Genomic DNA, 25,615 nt, shown 5'->3' on the forward strand with positions numbered 1-25,615 from the left:
AAACGTGCGCAGATGCATTGCACGGATGTCTGTGACACAATGAGTTAGAATACATAAGAAACGTAGCACTGTAACATGGGTACCAGAGGAAAATAATCGACGACCTGATTATGAGAAGCCATAAATGTAAACAGGACCAACAACAACCCCAAACTGTGCAAAGAAAAAACGTAGTTCTGGATTTTATACCGTTTCTAAGTAAGGTGGTTAAGAAGGTATCGAAGCATAGGAACTTGCAAGTAATATACAGGCATAACCCGACGGTGTATAGCATCTTGAAGAATGATAAGAGAAAAGAAAAGCACATCGACAGAACAGGGGTATATTCCATCCCAATTAGAGATAATCGTTTTAACACTGATCTGGTGTATGTCGGCGCTACGACGAGGAGCCTAAAGCAGAGAATATATGAGCACAAGCAATCAGTGAGCAAGAATGTTGACACTGCGGTACTGGCAGCATTTGCGAAAGAGCAAGGAATAACGGTATTTTGGGACAAAGCCTCAATCATGAGAACTGCAAGATCAAGACAGGCTGTTAAACACATTGAGAATATGGAAATATACAGAGCCCATTTAACCACAAACTGCATTAACCATAGAGATGCGGACACGTTGGCGATAGCTTGGAAATCTTTGCTAATCATTTTTGGTTATGATAGAATGTGTTAAATAGCCGGAACATCAAAAAACGCCGTTTTTAGCGTGTAAGCGCGTTACCGACAGAATATCTTAAGAAACGCCGTTTTTTTTTTACCGTGCATGTGCATTACTGACGATCTGCATGAGCGCATTCGAATTTCATTTAATTTTCATACGTTTAGAACTCCACGCGCGTATTTTTAGAATTCTAAGTTCTTTTGTACTGGTTAACTGAAGATGGCTGCTGAAGGCAGTTGAAAACGTTTTTACAAAATAGAATATTGCTGGAATGTAAAAAAAAAAGGTTGTCATTTATCGGATAAATAATTCCAGTAAGCTTTGTTTATTTAAAGAAAAATAAACTGAAATGGTCTATAATATGCATGGCATAAGTTTAATTTGTTACTCCAGCAATTTACTCTGTGGAAAAACAATTACCAAACTGGTTAAATTTGTAATTCATTCCAAGATTATGTATTACTGCTGTTTTTAAAAATTTTCAGAAAAATGAATGGTTCTATTAATTAAAAATACTGTGCAATTGCTTTATAGTGCTGTAAAGTCATTTTATTTAAAACAAAATATGCAATTACCATCAAACCAGCAAAAATTTGATTTAACTAATTGTTAAACGAATGTTTTCATCCGTTTTCAACGGTCATCCTCGGGTTTCAAAGTAATGGAACATTTGTCTAAAGAACACAAATTCCAAACATTTTTAAAAAGTTCCACATCATGAAAATACATGCATGCTCAATGTTGCATTTAACAAGGTTAAATAAGACTTCAAACTGACTTCCAGTTTTTTAAAATACTAAATTTATATGAAATATAAAAATGAAACCCGAACAAAATCTACTGCATATCAAAGCAGGCCCTACAACTGGCTGCTAATGAGTCCATTTCTTTCAAATTAATTGTCGTCCCCCTCTTATATGCTTTAAATATTTCTAGTTGTTCGAGATATTTCAGGTTGGCAGGGTTATCACAACGTTATAGTAATTGGGCCTTGTCGTATTTAACCTAGACATCATTATCACCAGCAAAATCAGCCAATGTGTTATCGTTTTATTTAAGCCAAAAGAAAAAAATAAAAAAAAACAGTCGCATAACTTATGACAAACACTATGTAAATGAACGAGTGCAGTGATCTTTTAGCATTGCACCTACTCAAACATCCAGTTTGAGTAGGCGCCAACTCCAGTTAACAATATTTCGTAATCTTCCATTTCCCAAAAGGTTGAAACCTTTCACAAAGGTTGAAATTTTGGTGCATAAACTTCTGATTATAAATGATTGAATTCTTGAACACTAATGTCCACAAACATCAAGGGTGTGGTGTAGTTTATCTAATCATCTTTGTTAACATATAGGATGGGCCAAAAGTCATTTTATAACACTATACAAGTTATTGTTTCTCCAAAAATTTGCTTTAACAGCTGCATGTTGTTCTGCCATAAATTTACCCATAATTTATGTCCGAATTCTGTATTTTAAAAATCTGAAAAAATAAAATATAATACAATAATAGCAAAAATGTTATTTAATTTTTGCTATTATGGCCTACCCTGTATATTCTTACTCTTTTCATTCAAAATTAATGAAGCAGTTATATATACTTGTTAATTTTGCAAGTAAGAAGTTAAAGCCTACATGTTATTGAAACAAACCTTTACAATGAAACGGCATTAACTGAAATGTCAACAATTTAAACTTTACCAAAAGAATAACTGATGTCTTTTTAATAAACTGCCTTTGGCTTTAAAAAAAATTCATAATTTGCAAATTCTGAATTAAAATTTATAGTTAAAACAGGCAAAAATACTTAATAGTAAAAATTAAGAAAAAGAAATGGACTTGCAGTCTGGTAGCCTTTTTTTTTGTCATTATAGTTACCTCTCTCCTTCCCCATCATGTCCATCTCCAAGGGAATACATATAATTTCCATTAAAGTTTGATTTAATGTAAATGAACTAGGGTCAATGTGGGTAAACATGAGAAACTTTTCAAACCTTTTGCAACAGCATTTGTTAGGATCGGGTATTTTACAAAGAAATACACGACAAGGTATACAGATGGTTAAAATCTAATGGAGTATTCATTTTTTCTGTATGCATGAGAAATGTTGAGCAAAAATTTTTTCTGTATCTGATACATTATCTTCAAAAGATAAAACACTGGGAGGTGAAAAATGAGACACCCATTAGCCTGTGCCAACAGGGAGATTAATAATGAGGTACTGTACAACAGGTTAAACGCAAGACATTTTTGTATAAAACATTACTCCATGATATTTAGAAGTAGATAAGATTAAATATTCGTCAGTTTTGAAAAGTGTCTCATATTTACCCACATTGACCCTACTCTTCAATTTTTCTCTGATAATTGTTTGGCATCTTTATTATTTCATTCAAAACTCACACCTATAAGAACAAAGAAATATTTTTACTATGATATAGCACAACTGAAGTAAAACGTTTGATGTAAATTAATGACATGTCAGATTTTATTCACCAGTCTCATTTTTTATCTCATTTTGAAATGTACAAAACTCAGACAAAAGATGATATATGCAATAAAAGCAACTAGCAGCTGAAAGCTGTGTTTATATACTACATAGAAAAGTTTTTGCACCTATTTTTGTAGTGTTTCTTAAAAATTAAAAAGACTCGACAAAATCGTATAACTTTTCTGAATGAAAATGACTATGTTAAAAAGCACTAAATAAACTTTATTTTGTATTAGAACAGGGCAGATCGGACGTAGATTAAGTCAAATTTCAAAACTGTCTCGTATTTTCTCCTATTTACCGACATCGACCCTAAACAATTTGTTCTTTTGGAAGCTTTCAAAAAATTACCAAAGCAAGGAAAACTGTAGCAGGAAAAAATATTACGAAAACTAAAACAAAAAAATTAAAATAAATTTAAAAATAAAGCAATTAATTTACTATCGAGAATCGTGGCGGCAACCCTCCGTCAAATAAAGTCACCGACCAACTATACATACAGGAATCCGAGTTACCGATTTTCGGGGGTCGATTTCTCCACCCCGAATGTTTTCTTAGATAGCATTCAAAATTTCAAGATTTTCTACAAAGTAGTTCCTGAAATATAAGAAATTGAAAAGTGCAAAAATCACCAAAAAAACTGTTTTCTTTTCTTCATCTTGCACTGCAGACTCTCATAGAGAAAAACTACTGGGTCTAGAAAGCTCAAATTTTAAACTTAAGCCTTTCTCGTTATCGCTGAGGTGCTGGCCGAACTTCTGGGTCGATAGGTCAGAGTTCACAGGGATTTCCTATAGACCTATTTGTTTTATGGTTTAATTTTATGCTTGTAAGGATAAAATTACATCTAAATGAATTAATTTTATTCAAAATGTTATCCAGAATAACAAAAGCTCATATTTGTGAATTAAAATTTTTTATAACAGTTTTACTAAACAACATTTGGTCACCGAGCGCCGATCAAATTGTACGTTATCTTCGAATGTCTTGTTGTAATAATACACAAAAACATAAACACAATACGCATAAACAATTGATATCCAAACAAAAACATCTTATTTGTAAAAAAAAATTATGGCAGGTAAAAGTTTGACAATTTTTCAACAGTCAACAGTCAAAATTTTTCTTAGGAGTTTTTCTTTGGTAAAGACAAGCGTGATGCTTGGATATGGTACCCACAAGATTTTTATCAGTATTATTATTTTCTACATTTCAACAAAGCAACAAACAAAGGCGAATTAAAGCTTAAACTAGAGCAAAAAAGTCGTAAACGAATACATTTTCTCGACATAGACGTCCAATTACAAGGAGATTGTATAACGACGGGTATTTCCATAAAACCGACACGCGGTCCACTTTACGTTGCGGCTAACTTGAACGACCCGCACGGATACAAACCGTCCGCTTTTCGTGCACTCGTTAGAAGGGCATATTCATATTGCTCTAATGTACTAGACGAGATTAAGGAGATTAATAGAATCAAACAAATAGCTTCAAACTTGGGATATAAAAAATGTACAATAGAAGACCTGATTAAAAGATATGAAGGAAGTAAAAGATGAAAAACCCAAACAAATCAGTTTAAAATCAGCAAGTTCGCGTATAATAAAAACATCAAAGACATCACAAAACAAGTATTGGACAAAAAGCACTCTAAAATAGTTTACAAAGAGCTCCTAGTTTGTATAGTATTTTCAGAAATGACAAAGACATGCATAGGAAAGAGGAAAAAGCGAGTATATGTAGAATTCCCTTTGAAAATCAGCAATTAGGAATTAAGAAGGACTATATTGGAGTCACAAGAAGAAGCTTAGCTGTTCAACTTAAGGAACACAAGTATGACATTAATAAAGGGCACTGCAACACAGTTTTGTCAAGTATGGCACAAGTGGAGAACTCTGTAGTTAAATGGAGTGAAGCTACTATACTCGAGACCGTGCGTTCCCCATCATTAGCTTTACACAAAGAAAAAATTGAAATCTACAAAAGTAAATTAAAGGACGGTTGTATTAATTCGAGGGATGCGGATGGATTGGCTTCTGCATGGAAATTCTACATAAAAGAAAAATTAAAATATAATTCTTAGTCCATACTTGCCCTTATATTTTGATGCCTTTTTTTATGTATTTATTTTACTTTTGTTTATTTTTATTTTATATTTTTTTATGTTATTTATTTTATTATTTATATCATTGTTGCTTCAGTGTATTTAGCATGTTTTGTTATTTATTATTTTCATTTTAAATTTGATGTATAACGTTCGAACAATTTTAATTCATTACAATTTTAAAATATGTTTGAACACCGGTACACCTGAAGATGGCCTATTCCATTAGGCTAAAAATGTTAGTGTTTAATTAAATACAGAATTCTCAGCAATAGAAGGTGTTGGATGCTTTATTAAGTGTTTTTAAAAAAGCTAAATTTGATATTTTGCCCGATAATTCGGCAGTTGTTGGTCTTATCATATGATGCATTCCAAAAGATGAAAGTGAATAAAAAGCAACTATTTTGACAGACTTTGCCTTCAATTTTAATTAAATTGTGACCAGTTACTTCATTACTTGCTATGTTTATTTTTACATATTTTAATTATTATTTTACTTCATAGAATTAAACTGATCACTTTGCTTTCATATGTTTTTGTTTCTCTCTCTTTTATCTTGCTGGCTTATTGCTGCTGTGTTTCTTCAAACACAGCAAGAGTGGAGGTGGCAATATAAACAGTATATATATTCTGTTTATCAGAAACAAAGGACAGAGAGAGTGTGTGCATAAATAAAATGGTTGAATAAGAACATTTTTAAATGTATGTTGAGGAGATTACCAGATTGGAAATGAAGAGATGATAATAGAACTTAGTAGTTAAAAGATTCATTGAACAATAAGGAAAAAGAAAACATAAGTTTGAGGATTCACTGATGAGACATCAATTGCCTGACACTATGCCATTCCAACTTTGATTTGAGCAGAAGACCCTGTATTGTTCTGATCCTTCCACCATTTTGGGTTGAGGAACATCTCATCTCTTTCACTGAACTTTCCTACTCTTTCCTCCCTTCCTCATACTTCTGTTCCATTACTTATAATTGGTGTAAGGAACTGAGTCCGAGCGTTATTTTTATTTTATTATTATTTTTCGTTTTATTATATTTTGTTTGGGGCATATGTTTAGTTAGGACAAAGGTTCCCCACCACTCTCTTAGTAACCAAAAAAGAAGATAATAAACCAACTCGCGAAAAAACGACTGCCGTAGGAAAAATCACGCGCACTTGCACTGCCCAGCGAAGACAAACAGTCTGCAGAAAAAAATGGAGGGGGGAATCCCCACACTCACTAGAAAAGAAATACTAAACCGTCATAAAACATCCTAGAAGATTGTGCTAAATGCTTTGTAAACGGTTTATAAGATTTTGTCGGAGAATTGAAGCTGCCAGAAAGAAATTTGATGTCAGAAAAATAAGTATGTAAATAAGGGGAGTAACCTAGCTGAATTGTGACGTCACCTCACAGCATAAAACCAGCACGCTAACCGAAGACGAACGAGGTGATTCATGAGCAAAAAATTCGAGGCAAAGTCCAGATTGAGAATTAGGCGATTCAAGGTGTTTAAAGAGGAATTCGATTTGACGATAGCGAAAGGATTGAGGAAACAGGTTCCTAGTATAGTGAGGTGACGGATAGACGTTTATTTCGTAAGAGATTTTGTTCATAGTCTTAAGTTTTTGATTTGTCGAATTTTCAAAGGGGAATTAAGATTAAGTTAAGCTAAGTAGCCGAGTTTTATTGTCGGGTTGACTTGTTGATTTTCGTTAATAAATTTTGTTTTGATTAGTTGAATCTTGTACATAGTTTGAATTAGAACTACTAATTAAGTATATTTGTTTTTATTGACTTCGTATCTTATTTGATGTTATTCTTACTAATTTTTTTGGTGCACGCGTAAAAGTCCAGGCCTGGCAAACTAATGTCGAATCCGCGTAAAGTACCCGTTAGGTTAAGGGAAGTTTTACCGGCCGCAGTTAGCGTCGGTTTCCCGAGATACTAAAAATAGTACTTTACGTCGGTTTTAAGTTGGCTTAAGTTATTGCAGATGAACACTCAATAAACATTATTGTGGTTATTGTAAAACTTACATGATGGGATCAAAAAGTAAATTTCTTATACATATGATATCAACATTTGTTTGGTTCTTTGTTAGCCTGAAACCTAAATATCTCACAAAATAAATTCTGCTAATTTGAGAAAGCCAACCTTCTATTAAATAAAAGAAGCATTTTTGATCAAAATCAGATGATCCTTGATTAGATTTGTGAGGTAACAGGATTTTAGTCTCAATCAAGTATCAAAGATAAAAAAATTTTGATTTTTTATCAAAAGGGCCATGACAAGATAATGTAAGTAGAGTTGGGTGCAGAAACTCAAGATAACAGATAACTCGTCGATTCATTTAAAAGATCATTTATTCTAGAGAGAGAGAGAGATAAACTCAAATTTCACATCAACCATTCATCAATCTGTTTCTAATGCTGTTAAACTATCAAAAATTTAACTACAATCACTTCATATACATTATTATTAGGAAAATTTATATATTCTAAATTTATTTTAAACTATATATATAAACAAATACCAATAATTCTTGAATGAAAAAATTAAAAAAGAAATAATAATTCATTCTATTACCTTTTTGGATGAGAGATATTCCATTCCTCGAGCTGCTTGAAATGCAAAGCACAATAAGTCACAAGTTGTTACCGGCTGGTTAATTATATCTGCAGTATCTCTGCATTCCGAGCCACTCACGATAATTCCGACTCGATTTGTATCTCCGGAACCACTTTCCGACACTTTAGTCGTAATCGTTTTCGTCGTTCCCGAAGAATCCGATTCGTTTTGGTAACTTCTTTGTCGATGTAAAATTTGTACATATTGGATAGACTGATTTCTGAATATTAAAAAAAACAATCACGTTAAGTTTTTCATTATATGATTCAGTAATTAAATATAAATGATTTTCATTTTTTTTCTTTAAAAATAGTGAATATAGTAAATACATAAAACAAAATGCTTAAATGACCTCTGGAGAGCTGATGCAATTCTTTGAAAGAACAAAGTTGTTTCTCTGAACACACATTTTGGTTTCCCAAATTAATCATTTTCATTTTATATATTTACTACGGTGACAAGATTGCTTTAGTGAATACGAGGTGTGACAATTTAATTCCCTAAAGACACCTTTAAAAAATATACGTGTGAAACTGTACCCTAGTGGCTACTGTCATCTTCAAAGTACTCTCCTCGTGCATCTGTACCGGGCACGGCCAACGTAAGGCCCGCAATTAATCTTTCGATATTAGCTACTTAACTTCCAATAATTGGTCGAACGGATTGGCGATACTTCATTTTTTTAAAAAATTCCATCGAAGAGATTTACAACTTTTGTACTCGTCTGTGTGATAGTGAAGAATAAAAAAAATGATAAATTTAAAATATTAATATATATCATAAAATAATGTATGTTAGACAGTAATTCAAGGTGTACAGGTGATATTCAATTTAACTTAGTAATTTGTGTGCTTTAAATATATTAGTATTATATTTCTGTCAAACATTTATTTACTTAAATGAATCGTTTTTGTATTTAACATTTTTTAATTTTAATATTTCGTCCGGCTCGTGAAAAAAGTTCTCTTTCCAATTCGGCCCGGGGGCAAAAACTGTCGGCCACAACTGATCTATACACCGACTTAAATGGAGTTCCCATTTCTAGATGCAGGCCTGGAACTCATTTTCCAGAATACTGTTGAGCAGCTGTCTCACATTCTGTTGGATATCAGTTATATTAGAAAACCTTCATCCTTTTGGCACAGCTTTTAATTTTGGAAATAGCCAGAAATCACAGGGAGCTAAATTGGGTGAATAGGCAAGACGATCTAATTGAGACTTTTTCTGGCCAGAATACGTCTCGCGGCGAGTGCATCGTGACTTTGTGCATTGTCGTGACGAACGATCCACTCGTCGGTCCACGGTTCGAGTCTTTTTCTTCGAACGGAATCTCAATCGCTGCAGTACTAAATAGTGTTGTCGGTCGACCGTCTGTCCCCGTTTAATAAATTCTCGGTGGACTATTCCCTTGTGATAAAAGAAAAACACCAGAATGGTCTTAAACTGTGAGCGTGACATGCATGCTTTTTTAGGGTGCAGTGAACTCTAGGATTTCCATTGCATGCTCTAACATTTTATTTGAGTCCTACTGTAAAGTTTCAGTAATGCATTTGCTGATTTTCACACAAAATTTAATATTAATACATTGCTCTAAATTTCAGTCACCCATTTTTATACCAAAGAGTACACGCGGATAACTATTACCTTTCAATAGCTAAATAACCACTGGTGAAATACTTCTGATGACTAGTGTTTATCTAAAAAGTCAATGATAAATCCCAAGAGCACTTTTATTTACGATTAAAATTACAATTTAACTAAATAAATTATATGGCTACTTGCAAGCAGACATATATCTACAAGGATTTTCAACTTGTTTTGTGCATTTTGTCAAGTTTACTTTAATGAAAACCGATACTGCAATTTTTTCTTCCTTGACCTAGCTTTCTTATTGACCAGATGGTGTTGTCATTGCTTTCAGACTTTAACCTTTAAGACCGTTGCTGTGTTTTGTTTTTATAAATTAATCTTCATATTTAGTACAGTTTATTTAAACGTTTTTTTAGGTAATTGTTATTAAACTATTTTTAACCATTGGTAAGTAATGTTCGTAACAATTAAGAACAAAATATGGCGGTATCTTGGTATTTAAATACAAATTCTGGAAATTTGTGTTCAAATACCAAATGCAAATTTTCAATTAATAACATAATTTTATTTTGTAATCCATAAAAATTATTTTATGATAAAAATAAAAAGAACAAAGACGTTTCTGATACGTCTGGTCGAGATCGACGTCGAAACTAAGATAACGACAATACTTCGTAAAAAGAAAATGCCTTCGTTTAACTAAAATTAATGTTAATGCATATTACAGTATACTTTTAATTGTGATTATTAGTTAATTATTGATTGCTTTAATAAATATATTTCTCTGAACTGTGAAAAAGAACAGCGTACCTTTGAACTTTTGGAACCTAACCCTTATGTTTGCACTAGTCCTTTGTTTTGTAAAGCACGGATTTGCACAATATGGCACTTTTTCGGAACTTATCTACCCAATTATACAAGGGATACCCGTACCTCGCGTATCCCCAAAACCATATTATTACAATAGTAAAATTCTTACTTCAAAGGAAGACAAATCTTTAATTAAATAATAATAAATGTTTTTGTCCAAGACAACCTCAATTTACCATTCACATAAAACAAATATAAATATTGTTGATTTTTAAAATTAACCAAAGTTCAAAAGGTTTACAAATATTTTATCAAATCAAACCTTATTTAAAACTCATAGATGTGCTTTTGAATATGGCGTTATTTAAAATGATTACGTGCAAATGTTTGATTTTTAAATAAGATTCAATTTGTTGAAAAATTGTAAACCACTCAGACTTCAGTTAATTTTAAAAACAAAGATATTTATATTAGTGTAATGCCAAGGCATTATATTATTATTATTGTTATTATTTTTTTCGCGTTTTTATAATTACACATGTCGTGTCGGGTTTTTGTTTTGTTATTTACTTATTTTTGTAAAATTCCGTTTGCGTGTCGACATCGGGTTTTGGTCGGATGTTACCCGTCGTGAACGTGATTGGCCAGTGGTCTAGACCACGGGTCTTACGTCATGCTTAATGACAGGTAGTATAAAAGGACAAGAACTTTCGTAGCCAATGGTCTTTTTCTCGTCAGATTCTGCTTACGAGGGTTCGACGGCAAATCGATAGAAGAATCCCGGACCACAAGAAAAGGGACTATCTGTGAGGGATCAGGAAGGATCGGCAGAATCCAATTGCATCTGAGGCAAGAGTGTTTTATATTACTAAGTGAGGAGGAATAAGTGTTAACGAATTAATAAGGAACTGACTTAAGATCTTATTTTCGATGTCACACGCGATATTCAATGTATATAGAAACCTATGTATAGTATATATATTCTTAGTTTTTAAGATGTTTTTTTTTTTATCGTCTTGAGTCCCCAAATGATTCCTTTGTACATATAATTATAATGATTGTCTATAATTAAATGTTAGTTTTGAATCTCGAGTATTTTGTAAAGTCCTTATTTATTGTTCTGATTGTATTTACCCTCCAAGATATAGCAGCAGACTCAGGTCTACTAGCTTTGTTACATTAGCTTTATATGAATTGTAAGCTCGGGTTTTCCCTGGACTAGTGTGGAAACCTTTCTTATTATTCAATTACAGAATTGGTTTTCCCAAAATAAGAATTTTACTATTGATAATATGTCAATTATTCCTTTACAAAAATTGAAATCATTTTTTATAGTAAAAAACTCTTGCCCAATTTGCAAAATTTACTACTTTTTCATGACTTTTAACGATTTATGTAACCAACAAACACTGTGAAAAGTATTACAATTCAATTTTAAGAAAGTTACAAAAAAAAACAGAATAATGAACAACAGTAAATAATTGGAAATTGCAAAGTTTTATTTATATAAATTATAAGAAACAATAAATGCAATTTTAACTGAAATAATATAATATTTATCCTATTTTTAACATTTTTGAAAACGTCGAGATTCTCACTTCTGTAGCCTATTACTGGTGCATTACGTGTAAAAATACAGTGGGCGACAAACGTTTTCGAACTATCGCAAAGTTCTTCGGGTAAAATAGGTTTGGAATGCTTCAGAATAGAATGCAAAGATTTAAAATGGAACATCCTGATATATACTCCATCCCACTTAAGGACAACAGATGGGGCAAGGACTTGTTATATATTGGTTCTACCAAATGCTCCTTAAGTACTTGTGTAAGAGAACACCAAGCGGACATTCGATACAGATGGCACGCTACCGCCCTTGCCACGTATGCATCCGATCCGGACGTCGAGGTGGAGTTCGACGAGGCCGAAATCGTCGTCGGCACGTCCCGCCGGGATTGTCTTAAATGGCTAGAAGCCGTAGCCGTTTACAAAGCCGGCCGAGAAACCACCCGCATCGACCGGAAGGAGGAGCTTAATCCGTCACTAGCCTGGCCGGCCCTCGTAGATGCCGACCCGTAATTATATCCGTCGGCGCACGATCGCGCGTGCCCGGCCAAACGGATTTCTCCGAAATTACGTTCGATTTTGTTTTAAAGCTTTTCGTTGTATTTTGAAGCATTCCAAACCTATTTGACCCGAAGAAAAACTTTGTGATAGTTCGAAAACATTTGTCAACCAATGTATTTTTACACGTAATGCACCGGTAACAGGTTACAGAGGTGAGAATTTTATTACGGCATTGAAGTAAAGACGAACTCTGTATTTAATATCAAGATTTTTGTGTAGTATTCTTATACTGTTATAGTTACCTTTGATTTGAGTTTATCATTCCTGATGAAAAAGCACTTTCGTATACTGCAGCTAGTTTTTCAATATTTTCAATTCCAGGTGAACCAGGTAAACTATTTACTGTGGGATCAACTGTATCTGTTGTAGGGTCTAGTTGATTAATAAAATTATTTTGTTTTTGAAGAAGGTAATGCCTGAGATTGCCATAACAGCAATATTCAACAATAACCATGAGCTCTCCTGAAAATATATTATGATACATTATCAGTTATTAAAATGTGGAATTTTCAAAAATGCTTCAATACCTTTAATGACATTTTTAGTCACTGCTCCAAGAAGGTTGACTATGTTCAAGTGACGCCCTAGATGAATTAATATTTTCAATTCTGCCATGAGTGCTTTTCGTTGATGGACATCAGCTCTTTCTGTAATGTTCAAATAATCTCAATAAATAATGCAATATTAAGATGATTAACTAAATGCTAATTTTTTAAGAGAGACAAAGATTTCTTTATGAATAAATGTTTCTCAAGACATTTACTTCATCTTTCAATCATCATTAATTAATATAATTTGAATAAAGAACAGTCTTTAAATTAATTTATACTATGGCTGTACACAACAGTCTGTTTTTGTAGTTTTTGTTATTTTTGTATTATTTCATTGGTTTGTTCTTTCTTCTTCTGGAACTTTCTAATCCCATGAATTCTTCCTTTATTCGATATATGAGTCACTTTCTAGACAAACCAGTTTGAAGAATTAAAGTTAACTGAGAGAAAAGTGGTGAAGAAAAGGTCAATTTTAAGCTGGTACTCAAAGAAAGAAATGGAAGACTGGAATGTGGAACTGTTCGTTACCCGAGTATATAGGTGAAATCGTAACTTAATAAAGGAATCTTTGAAATTCCCGGGACAAAGTGTGAAGTATATTGGCATTGATTGAGCCGAGTATCATTCCCCGAGCCAGACTCTACTTAGAGTCTGGCTCGGGGAATGATACTCAGCTGAGGAAAATGAGAACTTTGTTTCTCCCATATCCAGTGGTGAGCGAGTGGTCCTGGATCAAACTTGACCATTCACAATTTCCTTCTAAGTAACCAACATCTTGGTGATAATCAACATCAGAACAGAAAGCAAAAGGAACATAGTATGGTTATTTTTATAAGAAATTCCACACGGCGTCTCAAGACAACAGAAGACAATGGAAATCGACAGACGTCTAAAGGACTCAGGTACCTTTGTTCTTGCCTATCCTCCATTTTTTCTACTTTTCATCCTGTCGTCTGTTTTTATATTAGTTGTAAGTTTAGTCATAAGGATTAGTTGTAAGGATATTAATTTTGTAACAATTTTTTTGTATCATATAAGTTAGTAATATCATGAATTAGTCTGTCATGGTTGAATAGAGAAAGTTTTGTAATTGTTCCTCTGACAATCAGAGTTTGGGTTACTGCCAGTGTAATTGCAATTGATCTAGAATTGAAATCCACTAATGTACCTATTACAGAAAATTATGCATAAATAAATTAATTCCTTTTTCATATCTACTGTGTGTATGTTTTGTTGTCTGTTTTTCTTAGTGGGCTAATGGTAACACTATCATATCTCACAATACTAGATGTCAGAATATGTATTCGACTATTCTTATGCATTGCATCATAGAATATGATTTCCATTGTGTTACAAAATGTGTTATTAAATATTTTATTTGGTTCTTATATGAATACATTAGAAGTAAATTGTGTCTTCAAAGACATTAAAAGTAATTTTAATGATAAAATTAAAAACAAAGTAAACATAATAAGTAATTACTATTTTATATACAAAATAGATATAATCAACATGTACCTGAACCTGTTACTGGTGTTGGAGAAAAAAACGAAAAAATGTCGTAAACATTTCAAACATTTTCTTCTACGGACAATAATTGATCGTTTTTTCTCCAACACCGGTAACGGGTTCGGATACGTGTTAATTACATCCCAGTGTTTTGTGAATGTAAAAATAGATATATTTGTTATTTTTAATGTATATACAGAAAAAGTCAATGAAGTGAATGATTTGAAACTAAGATTTATTAAGGGCACTAATTTCAGAAACTGAGAGTTCTGTAGCAAGGCTTGAAATTTTTTTGGATGGTAGACAAAGACACTGTTGCTGTTTTTCTTCATCTCATGATCAAACAATCATCTCTCCTGGTGGTCTGTCTGGAATATCCAGACCCTGGTCTGCATGTATGTGTGTTCTCATATGAAAACAAACTTCACCCGTGACTACCGGTACATATAAAGTCTAATCCAGCAACTTCAACCTTTAAATTTCCGGTACAAACGACGAAAATTAACAGAAAAAAACTAACGTTTTCGAATCTCCATCGAGATCTTCTTCAGGTTCATTAATGGAATGTCCTGAGAATAGAACTCTTTTGAAGTTCAAAAAATCGAACATCTCCAGCGTGCGATGACGATGCAAAATATAAGATTGATTAAATAGACCTGAGTCTACTGTCGTAACGTCGCAAATTATCAATGCAGGAAATAAAAACATGTCTACCATCGTGGATTGACCTCCAAGATGTATCGCCACGCGTACGATAAAACGTTGCTGTCTTTGTAATTAATACATTTCCCCAATTTGGTAGCTCTGTAAATCTCCAGGGTCTCCAATGCCCTAATGTGGTCCGTTTTGAACGACTTCTTAATGAGGGTGGCATCATCGAAGTCCGCTCTTATATCGGGGTCTGTGGCGTACGTCGACAGGGCGGTGGTGTGCCTTTTTTTGGCAACATCATTCTTATGCTCAGAAACCCTTTTTTGGAGGGATCTCTTGGTAGAACGAACATATACTAGGTCCCTTTGGAACCTGTGGTCTCTTAACGGGATACTATAAACCCCCAGTGCCCTTAAAATGCTCGGTTTGTCCTTGGCGTTTCTGAGAAGCGAATAGATAGATGGCGTTCTCGTGTACACTTACTTGGTGCCCTTCCTTAGAGCTATTTCCCTGTACAAGGGATGGAGGTCTTTGTTGTATAGTACAACCGTGTGCTGGTCGGGGCTCGAGGTAGACTCACTCCGCCCTGCGGAGGTGTGATGCGCTGTGTTTGTATTACAACAATTACGAGCTAAACTGCGGATAAGGCTACTTCTGTATCCATGGCTAGTGGCAATGTCTTCAATGTGTTTTAGCTCTGCGATCGTGTCTTCCCTTTTAGTATTATGGGTGAATGCCCTATTTACTAACGCCCTGAACGCCGCAATTTTATAAGGGTACGGATCCTCCGACCCAGCAGGTATGTACATAGGTAGGTAGCCGGGTTTGTAGTACACCCGCGTCTCAATATTGTTTATATCGAGCTGAATGGTGACGTCTAAAAAATGCACTCTAGTGTCCGATATTTGATCAAGCTTGAGCGTTAGACCAAACGGGTTGTTATTTACGATGTGCAAAAAATCATCGACCTTCGGCTCGCCCTTCCATATGATAATCACGTCATCCACGTACCTACGGTACAAAATAATGTCAGGTGTAAACATGGGAACGACATCCCTCTCTAATTGCCGTATAACCAACTCACATAGGTCGCCCGAAATTGGGCTCCCCATGGGTACCCCTCTTTTTTGTAGATATGTGGTATTGCCGAACCTAAACAGCGAATTGTAGCACATTAGGTGTGTGAGTTCCAGTACATGCTTGCGGTGTGCCGGAAGACTATATTTGGCCAGCAAGACGTCCCTGAGGGCGCAAAAGCAAGGTTGGATTTGGAGGAACAATACCGTCCCAGCAGACAAGTGGGGTGGGGGGTGCCTTTCTCCTGTTGGGTTTTTGTTTTTTCATTACGTCTGCTATGGTTTATTATCATGGCCGCCGTCCATCTGTAATGCTCCTTGTAGACCTCATCCAATCCGCGCACCATTCTTTCAATATCCGGCATAACTGTTTCCAGCATTGGTCTCGACGAGCCCGGAGTATACATCGGGCTGTCGAGACCAATGCTGGAAACAGTTATGCCGGATATTGAAAGAATGAAAAAACAAAAACCCAACAGGAGAAAGGCACTCCCCACCCCACTTGTCTGCTGGGACTGTATTGTTCCTCCAGTTTGCCTAATCGAAGCTGTGGCGCACGGCCCGATGTATACTCTGGGCTCGTCAAGACCAATGCTGGAAACAGTTATGCCGGATATTGAAAGAATGGTGCGCGGATTGGATGAGGTCTACAAGGAGCATTACAGATGGACGGCGGCCATGATAATAAACCATAGCAGACGTAATGAAAAAACAAAAACCCAACAGGAGAAAGGCACCCCCCACCCCACTTGTCTGCTGGGACGGTATTGTTCCTCCAAATCCAACCTTGCTTTTGCGCCCTCAGGGACGTCTTGCTGGCCAAATATAGTCTTCCGGCACACCGCAAGCATGTACTGGAACTCACACACCTAATGTGCTACAATTCGCTGTTTAGGTTCGGCAATACCACATATCTACAAAAAAGAGGGGTACCCATGGGGAGCCCAATTTCGGGCGACCTATGTGAGTTGGTTATACGGCAATTAGAGAGGGATGTCGTTCCCATGTTTACACCTGACATTATTTTGTACCGTAGGTACGTGGATGACGTGATTATCATATGGAAGGGCGAGCCGAAGGTCGATGATTTTTTGCACATCGTAAATAACAACCCGTTTGGTCTAACGCTCAAGCTTGATCAAATATCGGACACTAGAGTGCATTTTTTAGACGTCACCATTCAGCTCGATATAAACAATATTGAGACGTGGGTGTACTACAAACCCGGCTACCTACCTATGTACATACCTGCTGGGTCGGAGGATCCGTACCCTTATAAAATTGCGGCGTTCAGGGCGTTAGTAAATAGGGCATTCACCCATAATACTAAAAGGGAAGACACGATCGCAGAGCTAAAACACATTGAAGACATTGCCACTAGCCATGGATACAGAAGTAGCCTTATCCGCAGTTTAGCTCGTAATTGTTGTAATACAAACACAGCGCATCACACCTCCGCAGGGCGGAGTGAGTCTACCTCGAGCCCCGACCAGCACACGGTTGTACTATACAACAAAGACCTCCATCCCTTGTACAGGGAAATAGCTCTAAGGAAGGGCACCAAGTAAGTGTACACGAGAACGCCATCTATCTATTCGCTTCTCAGAAACGCCAAGGACAAACCGAGCATTTTAAGGGCACTGGGGGTTTATAGTATCCCGTTAAGAGACCACAGGTTCCAAAGGGACCTAGTATATGTTCGTTCTACCAAGAGATCCCTCCAAAAAAGGGTTTCTGAGCATAAGAATGATGTTGCCAAAAAAAGGCACACCACCGCCCTGTCGACGTACGCCACAGACCCCGATATAAGAGCGGACTTCGATGATGCCACCCTCATTAAGAAGTCGTTCAAAACGGACCACATTAGGGCATTGGAGACCCTGGAGATTTACAGAGCTACCAAATTGGGGAAATGTATTAATTACAAAGACAGCAACGTTTTATCGTACGCGTGGCGATACATCTTGGAGGTCAATCCACGATGGTAGACATGTTTTTATTTCCTGCATTGATAATTTGCGACGTTACGACAGTAGACTCAGGTCTATTTAATCAATCTTATATTTTGCATCGTCATCGCACGCTGGAGATGTTCGATTTTTTGAACTTCAAAAGAGTTCTATTCTCAGGACATTCCATTAATGAACCTGAAGAAGATCTCGATGGAGATTCGAAAACGTTAGTTTTTTCTGTTAATTTTCGTCGTTTGTACCGGAAATTTAAAGGTTGAAGTTGCTGGATTAGTGTTCTCATATATCCAGCCCTGATGAAAGGAGGGAGAAGAACCCTCACAAGGGACCCGGGAGCCCATTTTGTTAAGTAAATTTCTTTCTTTGTTTCTTTGCAATGACATATCACTATGGTATGTGGGAAAGGAAATATGGAAAAATCTTCTTAAATAAAAATATTGGAGAGTGGATCCAATTTGGTCATTAGGAAAGGGTAGGTGAGGACACATGATTAAAGGGGCCAAAGGGTTCAGAGGTTTTACTAGAGGCCATGTTGTCTCTCTACAGGGCTGCATATATTCAATGCTGAAACAGAACAACCCAGATTGTGAGCAATTCAGGAAAACAGCCATTTTTGCTTTCCTAGCTCAATGATATGACTTTTCTCAAACTTTGTTAACTGTCTGTAATGTCTTTGACTGTATCATCAGGTATGTCTGGTATTCAAAGACTAAACAACAGACACACTGAAAATTCTAAATACAGTGAACGTCTACAATCTGTTTTACATAATACTGAAGTATCAATTTTAAGCTACTCTGGTGGCATTACATGGTGACTTCCTGTTACATCTTGATAAAATGTTGCAAAGGGTTAGATCAAACTTTCCAATTTAATTCAGATGACACAATTGGAAAAGTCATAAAAGTAGATAAGTGAGTTCAGGAAAAAGAGACAGTTTATCTGTCCATTTAAAAAGCCATTCAGATGAGAGAGAGAAAGAGAGAGAGAGACATACATTACACTACCTCAAATTTTATCTGAAAAATGACAAGAAGTTTGGCAGTTGTATTACATTCCAGGTTTGATCATTGGCCATTTCCTTGTCAATTGTTCTCTTCAATGAGGAAAGTGAATCAATTCAAAGCTATAGAGTCAAAGAGTCCATAGTAAGAGAAATCATAGAAGCACAGTCAGAAAACCATCATAAATCAGCAATCACTAAGAAGATAATAAAACAGAATAATCCAAGAGTATATATCAATCAATCAATTCCTTATTGTATGAACCTTAGTTTGTTACAAGAGGTAATTTGTTACAAAAACAAAATCAATAGTAATATAATATAATATTTAACAAGTTAATAATTTAGTACAAAATAACACAAAGTAAAATATCAAGTAATAATCAGTTTTTGTAAACTGTGATGTATTAATAATATCTTTCCAAGCCTTAAACCTTATTAAATACTTGTCCCTACTATCCCTAAATTTTAGACAATGAAGAAATATATGGCGACAAATTCAGGAGATTACCCAATCACCACCAGAGGGAGTCCCGAGAAATATAAATACCGTTTCAAACATGTGCCCTTTACCTTTTTCGACTTCTCGTCTCTCTGTGTGAACTATTTTGACAATTGCAAACTTTGAACTTTTTGTTGGTGAATACCGCCACATTGGTGACCTGGACACAATCCAATTTCATCTAGATGTTCTTTCCATCAATCCCAACAATTTTTTTCCTGCTCATAATCTGATCCACCACTTATTTTATTTTGTGATATTTTTGGCAATCCCATCGCCACAGAACAATCTCCAAGTTATTCCCTGTGCCTATGCTAGGTAAGTGTATCATATTTTTCTTGCTTAATGGAATTTCCATTCGCTCATACGCCTGGCTGTTCAACAACTCGTACCGGTACATTTTATATTAAATCAAATATTGTGCCCTCGTCCTTTTGTTCTGGAAACCACCATGCCTCTCGGCGACCAGCCAGACAGAATGCCCGTTAATAAGACTCGTGTCGCCATAAAACCTCCACTGCTTTGGAAGCCAAATCTGACATTATGGTTCACACAGCTAGAGGCATAGTTTGCCATCTTTGGAATTTCTGCAGATGCAACCAAATTCAATCACGTGATTTCCGCAATCAAATCCAACATGCTCAACTCTCTCGATGACTTAATTTTACAGCCACCGGCCGGCAAAAAATACAAGGCTCTTAAGACACGTCTCATAGAACTACATTCTGAGAGCCAAGAATCAAAGATTCGCATGCTTCTGCAAGGCTTGGCGTTAGGGGACCAGCATCCATCGCAACTATTAACGTGTATGCATGCTCTCACCAGCAAGATGGTAGGGGAACCCCTATTAAAATCCCTGTGGCTATCAAGATTACCAGTGAACACCAAAGTGTTCTTGCCATGCTAAGTGAGGAACTATCCCAGCTAGCTACGATAGCCGACAAAATCTCAGATCTGACCATCACACAAATCATAAATTCTGCTTCGAGTCAGCAATCAACGCATTCTTCCAGCTTAGAGCTTCAAGTAGAACAGCTCACAAAGCAAGTAACAGAGTTAGCAGCCATAGTACATCACGAATGAGCACGTGACAAGAACAGTACTCATTCAATGTATAATACCAGGAAGTGTAGTCAGTCCCAAGGCTGTACCACAGATTCAAGGAGCCATCCAATAACCAATGCTTCTACCAAACTAATTTCAGCAAGAGAGCTAGGAAATGAATAGTATAAGAAAGGGTCCCACCTAAGCCTCTGGGCGATCGTCAAAGAGAAGCCAGAACCTCCATTCGAACTACCACCGATTTCTAGGAAAGCTTTGGACTCCGATCACCGATGACTCCCAGGTGTTCTTTTGGAAACTCAATCTCTCCCTCTACTAGTTTTAGTTAGTTACCCTTTCCGAATTTACGTAACTCGAATTGGGCCTGTATGACTTTAGTCGAGTTAGGCCGAATCCACGACAACAAAATGGAAGAACTTTGCCGTTTTAATTGTCGTGCTAGAACAACACAGTATAGAATTTATGCTAGCTTTGTAGTTTGTGTATCTGTCGATATTTACTTTATTAAATGTTTCTTTATGATAAACCTGTGGTCATCCTTGAGTACGACCAACACCTCATCACAACCTCACTACACCCTCCTCTCGATTTATCACCATCCCCTGACATAGTGACGGACTTTGCCAATCCGTGCCGGTAAGCATGGTCAAGCAAGAAGCTCGTCCTCAGTTCTTACACAAATATCAGTATGGCTGACGGCCACATAAACATATGTTGGGTGTCAGATTAGATCTCTCTGCATTCTATCATGTTTCTGATCGTCTGGTGTTTTTATCTCCGTTCGGCTTTGGCTGCCTCTTTTCATTCGATGCCTCGCACCAGTGTGCAGCAACCCAAGCAATCACGCAACCACACGTGATGCCAGCGTCAACCAAAAAGTTCAAACTTTCCAACTTCAAGCGTCAAAGCGTTATATTTAAAAATTTTTTAAGTCTTGGCAGGCTGCAACCTATGTATTGGCAGGCTGCGCATTTGACATGCCTGCTCTACAAAATCCTCTATAAGGTATTTATCGCCACATGAATCTTATGTAAATGCTCTCTCTCGAGACCCACGAAATTAGGCCTAACCAACCTTATTTTGGCTATTGCACTCACTATCGAAAATTTATGTATTGTAATATAAAGTTCTTTCATCCTTTACAAATAAACATTGTTTCGTTAATGTGGTCTCTGCACGAGTCACTTCCAGTGTGCCGTCTCTCACTCCAGCCCGAAGCCAATCTCCCACACACACGGCCGCTCGTGCGACCGAATCAACACGCCGTCTCGGCTTCCACGTCAATCGAGACACGGTGGTGTCTATTTCATCAAGGCACTAAAGAGGTGCCAACCCTCCGGTCACAAATATATAAGCCTAAGAGGAGCAAATTACAACTTAAAGACAATGAAAAGAAATGTGAAAGAACGAAAAAATAAATAACCATAGTAAGTATACTACACATTTTTTCAAAATTCAATCTAAGAAATATTTATATTTTGAATTTTCCTTCAATTTATTTTTTTTTTCTTATGACACACAAATGCTCTTTCTAAAAAAATTACTGTTGCTATGTATATAAGATGACTGAACATATAGTATTATTTTTACTGAACAACTGCAAGTACTATGTACCAGTTATAGATACTTTTTTAATGCTATCTGCAAGTGTGGCACATCAACAAGGTCCAGCTGAAAAAGAACTCCGAAATATGCTATCACACTATTCAGATTTTAAACTCAAATCTAATAATTTCATATTATTTTGTTGTAAGTTTGAAAAAAAATTTATAATAGATATTACTAATCATTATTTAGTGTATTGAATGGTATAAGTTATATTTAGAAATAATTTAAATAGCTACACTATTTCGTTCAATTTCAGATCAAGTCTTTTTCAATAATTATTTTATGTCACAATACAAATGAAAATATTAATTATCAAGATTTATTATTTTACAAATGTAATTAAGCATTAATTACCTTTAAGCATTTTCACAGCAACAGTTGTAGATGTTTCACCATCTTCAATTCCTATTGCTTCTGCTTTCACTACTCTTCCAAAAGCACCTTGTCCTAAAGTCTTTCCTTTGTAAATTTAAATTATTATTATTTTTAAAAAATTAGAAAATAAAAATATTTTAAAATAAATGAAGTATAAAATGCTTGATTGTAAATATTTCCAGTCGTAATCCAAGACCATTAAAATATGATTTAAATCACATAATAGATTTCTCTGAACTATGAATGTTACAATATAACATTTTTAAGCTATTTAATGGAGAAGGATATGCAGTGAAAAACAATTACGTCAGAATAACAAATCTTTCGGGTGCATCTCTACAATGTAAGATTCAACAGTATTATCCAATTTTCTCTTTCAATCTAATATGTAAAGAAGAAAGTTACTTTGCTCTTTATACATTTCAACATGGTTTGAACAAATGCAATGAAACTTTTTGAGGATGGTCCTTTTGATAGGAAGGAGACTGACAACTACTTTTGGCCAAATTAACTTTGATTCCCCACTCAAAACATGTCTCCTTCCTCTCTGGCAAGAACGGTGGCATTTGAATAGAAGAATTACTTAATACAAATACGTCTCGCTAACCTTATATAGTCGTAATAACCTTGAATTCGAAGATAGAAAACGTCGGAAACTGGAAATTTGAAAATTAGAATAAAACCAGAAAATATTTCTAGAACACCCGAAGAAGACCCTAAAAAGTGGGTCAAAAACATTTGTGATACGTTCTGAATTTTTTATCTGCAAAGCTATATAAGGTTAGTGAGACGTATTTGTATTATCACTTTGTTTGTTGGATGGAGTTGACTTCGTACAAAGTTACAAGTAAGCAGAAAACATTTTTTAGGAGTTTGAGGGTGCCAAATTCCTAGAAAATATAATTTAAATATTTGCTAATATAAACATCCTTAAACCCAATTATTTCATTAAAGCCAAATGATTGCTGGATTAAATTGAGCTATATTTATACTACTATTAATGATTAAACATTAAGTATATTGACACAACCACCTTATGTATCCAAGAACTAATATTTATGATCCCAGTAACGTTTTCTACCTGCTCCACAGGTCTTCCTCGGGTATTTTTGAAATATTTGGAACGTTTCTTTGTATCGGTTCCAGTTCGAATGTTATGCGAAACAAACTTCAAATTTCTATATCTGTTCAAACAATTCGTTTAAATATAAATATATAAAAGATAAATAGAAAATAAATGCATAGATCCAAGTAAATTAAAGTAACATAATAAAATATATCAACACAATAAACCTAATTATATGGACCGAGTGCGTGCTGTATAACATATTATACTGAGTTATGATCAATTGTATACTTCCATGCATGTTGGTAAATATTGTGACGTCTTTATAGTTCAATCATTTACTTAATGACTTTGGTAAATTTGTGAATCTTTATAGTTAAACTTGCCCAGTACTGCCAGATCTATATATTTCAAATTTTTCCAAAGTCATTACTAAAGATGGTGAGCACACCTGTCTAATAATCCTAGCTTCATTCCAATCAATCACCGAACCTTCAGTTTGTGCTACTTTGGGTAGTGCTATATTGTAGTGCCCTTTACTTATATCATACACATATTCCTTAAGCCTTTTATTCAACTTCCTGGTGGTGACACCAATATATTCTTTATTTAGCCCTAGTTGATCATTTTTGTATGGTATTCTGTACACTCCAGACTGCTCCTCCTCCTTTATCCTGTCCTTGTCGTTTCTAAGTAGACTAGAAATCGTGGGAGCCCGTTAATATATTAATCTTGTACTTTTGTAGTTGGTTACTTCCTTCGTGATATTGGACATTCCTCCGCTATATTGAATATGGGTCGTGTGTGTAACCTACACACGACCCATTGTACATTCCTTCCTCGTTCCAATGATCTGCCTGCTTACAAACTGTCGGCATTTAGGGCTCTTATTAGAAGGGCATTTAATTACTGCTCTAACATATACAACAGGTGGCAAGAGTTAAATAGGATCAGAACCATTGCTAGATCCTTAGGATTTAAAACAGAAATCATTGAAAAGTAATAAGATTGTACTCGGTACCTAAATAAAGGAGGCAAAAGAGAATACAAAGAAATTACTAAATTCACATATTGCGGAGCTGGAAGGTTGAGAATCGCTGCTCTATCGCATTCCACTCTGTAGTTCAGCACACCAAACATTCAGTGAACGATACAGAGAATACTCTTGTGAAAAGTACGACGCGAAAGAAAAACACGTACACGTGTTGATCAATTAAAATAAATTTAATTTGGGGTTGGAAATAAATGGTACAAATTCTTTATAGATTTCCGCTGTTCCTCAGTGTTCGTATCGTAACCGTAATCCGCATAGTACAGTTCCGTTACAAATGCCGCCCGACAATACTACTTAACTAATGCACGCGAAATTTAATAGGACTTAAACTAATAGAAAAGGATAGAAGAAAAAAGGAAAGTAAGAAGGATTATAGGATAGATGGGTACCCAATTTCTTGGCTGTTGTTGGACGCAGATCCTTGTCTCGACTTATAATACTTGTATGATCTCTCTTAAAATGACGGTTTCTTAGTGTTTTCTTCAAGTGATCGGATTCTCTTCTCGATCTATTCCTTTTGGCCCTATTCCACAGAGCTCGCCAATTTCTCGATCTCGAGATTTGCAGCCACACGTCTTTCTTCGTTCGTGTCCGGCCAAAGAATGTCTGGTGGAAGTTCCTTTTCCCTCCAGGCTCGTCACCGTCTATTATTTTCCCCTACCTCCTGGTGGGCTACGGTTAAGTCCGAGTTCTTGGAAGTTCGAGACAACGAGACAAAGAAAATTGGAAAGAAGGATAGATTTATAGAAATAGAATATAAATTAAACTAAAAACTATACATAAAT

General features: G+C 35.5%; 1 protein-coding gene and 1 pseudogene across 1 annotated transcript in view; one reads left to right on the plus strand and one right to left on the minus strand.

The window, feature by feature from the left end:
- LOC136988054 (vascular endothelial growth factor receptor 1-like) overlaps positions 1-25,615 on the minus strand; it is a 143,908-nt gene that overhangs the window by 27,920 nt on the left and 90,373 nt on the right. Inside the window, exons 14-17 of the mRNA XM_067285846.1 lie at positions 22,690-22,794; positions 12,931-13,050; positions 12,646-12,865; positions 7,838-8,099 (exon numbers count right to left, since the gene is read on the minus strand). Coding sequence (XP_067141947.1) covers positions 7,838-8,099; positions 12,646-12,865; positions 12,931-13,050; positions 22,690-22,794 — 707 coding nt within the window. The remainder of the gene's footprint in view (positions 1-7,837; positions 8,100-12,645; positions 12,866-12,930; positions 13,051-22,689; positions 22,795-25,615) is intronic.
- On the plus strand, positions 20,117-20,748 carry LOC136988076 (uncharacterized; annotated as a pseudogene).

This window comes from Centruroides vittatus, unplaced genomic scaffold (genome assembly GCF_030686945.1).
Source record: "Centruroides vittatus isolate TY-2023 unplaced genomic scaffold, ASM3068694v2 scaffold_3046, whole genome shotgun sequence".
In the NCBI taxonomy this organism is placed as follows: domain Eukaryota; kingdom Metazoa; phylum Arthropoda; class Arachnida; order Scorpiones; family Buthidae; genus Centruroides; species Centruroides vittatus.